The following is a 4,663-nucleotide window of genomic DNA, read 5'->3' as shown; positions in this document are numbered from 1 at the left end:
TATCCGCTGTGAGGGTCCAAAGGACAGAGGGATGTCGTATGCTGTAAAGCCCTGTGAGGCAAATTGTGATTTGTGATATTGGGCTTTATAAATAAAATTAATTGATTGAATTGATTGATATGAGCAGTGTTTCTGTTGGAGATAATGGCAACTAATATGGATCTTTGAATTATAATATCAATTCAACTCAATTTTATTTATGAAGCCCAATGTCACAAATCACAATTTGCCACATGAGGCTTTACAACATACGACACCCCTCTGTCTTTGGACCCCCACAGCTGATCAAGAAAAACTCCCCCCAAAAAACCCTTTAACAGGGGGGAAAAAATGGTGACGTCCAATATATGTCATGTGTAAAGAACAAATCAACATAATAGATTTAAAATAATCCATATGACAAAATTATACATAAAAAGAAGGAAAGACAGAGACAGAGAGCGAAGCAGGGCAAGCAGTAATGACAATAGCTACAATAACATTAGTTTTAGTATTAATATTATAATAGTATATATAGTAACAGTAATTTTGGTAGCAGATGTTGTAAGTGTATATCAATATATGATAGTATGTGTATGTGACAATAATAACCATATATGTATAATAACGGTAGATGTATGACTAATAATAACAGTCAGTTCAATCAATTTTATTTATAAAGCCCAATATCACAAATCACAATTTGCCTCACCAGGCTTTACAGCATACAACATCCCTCTGTCCTTAGGACCCTCGCAGCAGATAAGGAAAAACTCCCCCAAAAAAACCCTTTAACAGGGAAAAAAAACGGTAGAAACCTTAGGAAGAGCAACTGAGGAGGGATCCCTCTTCCAGGACGGACAGACGTGCAATAGATGTCGTACAGAACAGATCAACATGATAAATTAACACTAATCCGTATGACACAATGAGACAGAAAGAGAGACGGAGACAGAGAGAGATGAAGGACAGATGGTAATGATAATAGCTTACAACAACATTAATTAAAGTAATAATATTATAATTATAATTTTGGCTATTGTGGTACAATATGTTGAAAGTATATATTAATATCTGATAGTATACATATGTGACAATAATCATATGTGTATAATAACAGTAGAAGTATGACTAATGATAACAGCATCAGGCAGGACCATGGCAGCAGCACAACCACACACATCACACTATCCAGGCACCGCTGCAATATAAGTGAACCTGCGAGACAGTGGAGCACAAAGGCACCAGAGAAGAAGTCGAGTTAGTGACATGCAGTACAGCCGAGTTAGCGAGATGTAGTAACAGGACATGAGTGTTAGTAAAGGTGAGAGAGAGAGAGAGAGAGACAGAGAGAGAGAGAGAGACAGAGAGAGACAGAGACAGAGACAGAGACAGAGAAGGAGAGAAGGTGCTCGGTGTATTATAGGAGGTCCCCTTGCAGACCACGCCTATGTCAGCCTAACTAGGGGCTGGCACAAGGCAAGCCTGAGCTAGCCCTAACTATAAGCTTTATCAGAAATGAAAGTCTTAAGTCTAGTCTTAAATGTGGAGACGGTGTTTGCCTCCCGGACCGCAACAGGAAGATGATTCCAGAGGAGAAGAGCCTGATAGCTGAAGGCTCTGGCTCCTGATCTACTTTTGGAGACTTTAGGAACCACAAGTAACCCTGGATTTTCACAGTGCAGTGTTCTGGTGGGATAATAGGGCACTATGAGCTCTCAAAGATATGAGCAAGAATTTGCTTTGTGAGTCTCACCAAGGTCAGCCTATAAAAACCCCACATGGTCTATTTGGGCTCCTCTTAAAACAATTGCTGCTCCAAGAGGCCTGAGTTAGCTAGTTGTTAACACATAAATATTATAAAAATAAGTTTGTAAAAGCTAGGTTAGCTACTGACTTGCTGACTTACAAGGTAAGTCAGCAAGAGAAAGACAAATGAAAACATGGTTAAATATTTCCAGTGAGTTGATCTAATGAGTAATAAAGTGAAACAAATACAGTGATAAGAAGAAAAAGCTAAATATGAGTGGCAAACTTAAGCTATTATTTACCATCAGTTCCAGTGGTGCAATCCAAAAGGCCGCAGCTGGAGGTCCATTTGTGGTGAAAAAGAAAAAAAAAGGCGGACCGCGAGAACAGCTCTAACAGTGTGGCATCTTCAACATGATACAATAATTAACAGCCAATGGCAGAACTCTGGCAGAAACTGCATCATTTTGACACCATTCTTAATTTTAGTTTAATTATATTTCTAAGTTCAAAAAATGTTCATTAATTTCATTCATTTAATAATTGGTAGTCTCACTAAGAATTAAATGTTATCATGACTAATGTGCAAAATTATTTTTTACAGTGCAAGAGCGTTATTCCCAAGAACACGAGTACATTCTTTGCATTCTTGGGTATGAAAAATGCCTCTGATTCACAGCACACAGGAGCAATATGAGTGTGAGGAGCAATCTAAGTGCAATCAGGATGGATTTGAGTGCGAGGGCAGAGTTTGGAGGGAAAGCATTTCAAAATCTAAATGTGAAATCCATAAACCATGCTCACAGATTGAAAGACCATGCTCTTGAGAAAAGACAGGAATGAAACTCCATAGGCTTGAATGTCACATTCTTCAAGTGCTGCTGGTTCATCATTGAGAAAGTATTAATGTGATATAGATATTTTTTCTTTAAGTTTGTAGCACAGAAACAGTAAACTAGTCAAAGTTAACACAAAGAATTATCCACTGATATGAAAATCCATAGAAACTTTAATTTGGCAATTAGCTCTTGAGATGTCTTGGTTTTGATCAAAATGTTCAAACCCTAACCAACTGACAGACTATACAACATCATCATCCATTGTCCCTACTGTTTGCAAGGTAAAAAACCTGTTGATACTTGATCTTCAATAGGGCATTGTTGAATATATGGATCTTGGCAGTATTAAATGGGCCATTCACAGTCTTACAGAGCCCTTTGAGGATGTTAGAGTCATGATATACTTGTTTTTAACTATGTGTTAGCAAACACGTGTGTGTAGCATGTTTTCGTTTAATGTGTATCCTCAGAAAGTGTCGGTGGGTATCTAGAAGATTGCATTAACTACATGAACTGTGCGGGCAGTATTTCAGGATGTGTGGTGAGGTTGCTGAAAGTTTTTAACTGTATATAAAATATTCTGATGCTGGTGATGGATCAGCCTGATCTGATGGATACATTTTTTTCTCCATTCTCCAGGTACATAGAAAGTATGAAGGCAAGCATGTGAACATGTGAACAGTGTTGGTCAATAGCCTTATTGTGACAAAACAATAAACACCTCATTAAAATCAAGCCTTTTTTTCTTAACATTACCATCATCTGATCATCTGAGAATCCAAAAGAGATGTATCCATCGGAAGGTCCTTTCATCTCATAGTGGAAGACTGGATCACGGGGAGACAACATCATGGCTGACATGAAATAACAGTCAGCGCTGGCGTTAGGGTCACAGTTTGAAGGCTGACTGAAACACACTTTGGTGACTCCACAATCTGCACTGGAGATATTCTGCAGAAGAAAGACGAAATCATGTTAAAAACCCAACTCATTCCAAGTCCTCATGACTGACAGTACAAAAGGCATTCACCTTCCATCCCAGAATACTGTCCATGTTAGTGCATCTGACTTTTGAAGACCTCCAACTAATGTTTTCTTTTCCTTTTTTTTTAAAAAATTCCTAACCTTAACCATACCAAACTTTCCATGCATAAATATTGCAGAAATTAGTAGTTGAGCTTTTGCAGAATCATTCAACATCAGTATAAATTAAAGCTGCGAGCAGCGTTGGGCGGGACCTAGTGCAAATTCTTCGTAATAGTAGAGATGTCGATCAAACAAGCAATGTCAAGAGTACGCAAGGGCATTTCTGGCAATAGAGGGACTTAATATAACAGTACGTTACAATATGTATTTAACAGTCATAATCACAAAAGTAGCAACAGTATTATCAGTAATAAAGGCTGTAGTAGTATGTGATAGATGGAAAACACTGATATATAAAGTGTAGATGCTGTTTCAAATGGAGATTCTGCAGCTGCAATCTGTCCTTTAAAGATTGTGAGACACACACACACACACACACAGGCCTGTGTGCAGGCTTTGTCATGGTGATAAATGAGATGCATGCAGCAGAGGGAGAGACAAGCTGTGAGACCAGGCGTGCAGCAGAGGGAGAGACAAGCTGTGAGACCAGGCAGATTAACATGGCTTTAAAATGTCTCAAACTCCTCCCCTAAATTCCCAAACCGTGGGTCCAATCGTCAATCTGAGCAAGCCCTAACTATAAGCAGAGAGATACACTCGTCCCGAACACAGCATATCGTTTTTATGTTTGTGGAGTCAAAAATGCGATCTTGGTCGCAAGTTTAAGATGTGTTGCCCCTCACCTTTTTTTCCAGAAATCGCCACTCCCTTCGCTTGGGAGCTCACTGACCCAAATGTGTACGTGTGAGTGAGCCATGGTGACAGCAGTGTGACCTACCCCTCATGAAAAACTGCTATTAAATTACTACACAAAACCTATTCGTGTAGTAGTGGCTGTGTAGTCACCTGTAGTAATTGTGTAGTAAATCTGTAGTTTATACACTACTCATGACACACCAGTAGAGTTTTGGAGTAAAACAGTAGTGTTTCCAGTAGTAACCAAGCAGAGT

At 38.9% G+C, this 4,663-nt stretch overlaps 1 protein-coding gene across 1 annotated transcript in view; it reads right to left on the bottom strand.

The window, feature by feature from the left end:
- The window catches only part of LOC126383469 (putative ferric-chelate reductase 1), a 285,727-nt gene that overhangs the window by 138,407 nt on the left and 142,657 nt on the right, over positions 1-4,663 (bottom strand). Inside the window, exon 6 of the mRNA XM_050033980.1 lies at positions 3,324-3,518. Coding sequence (XP_049889937.1) covers positions 3,324-3,518 — 195 coding nt within the window. The remainder of the gene's footprint in view (positions 1-3,323; positions 3,519-4,663) is intronic.

This window comes from Epinephelus moara, chromosome 22 (genome assembly GCF_006386435.1).
Source record: "Epinephelus moara isolate mb chromosome 22, YSFRI_EMoa_1.0, whole genome shotgun sequence".
Lineage (NCBI taxonomy): Eukaryota > Metazoa > Chordata > Actinopteri > Perciformes > Serranidae > Epinephelus > Epinephelus moara.
This window is presented reverse-complemented; position numbering and strand designations above follow the sequence as displayed.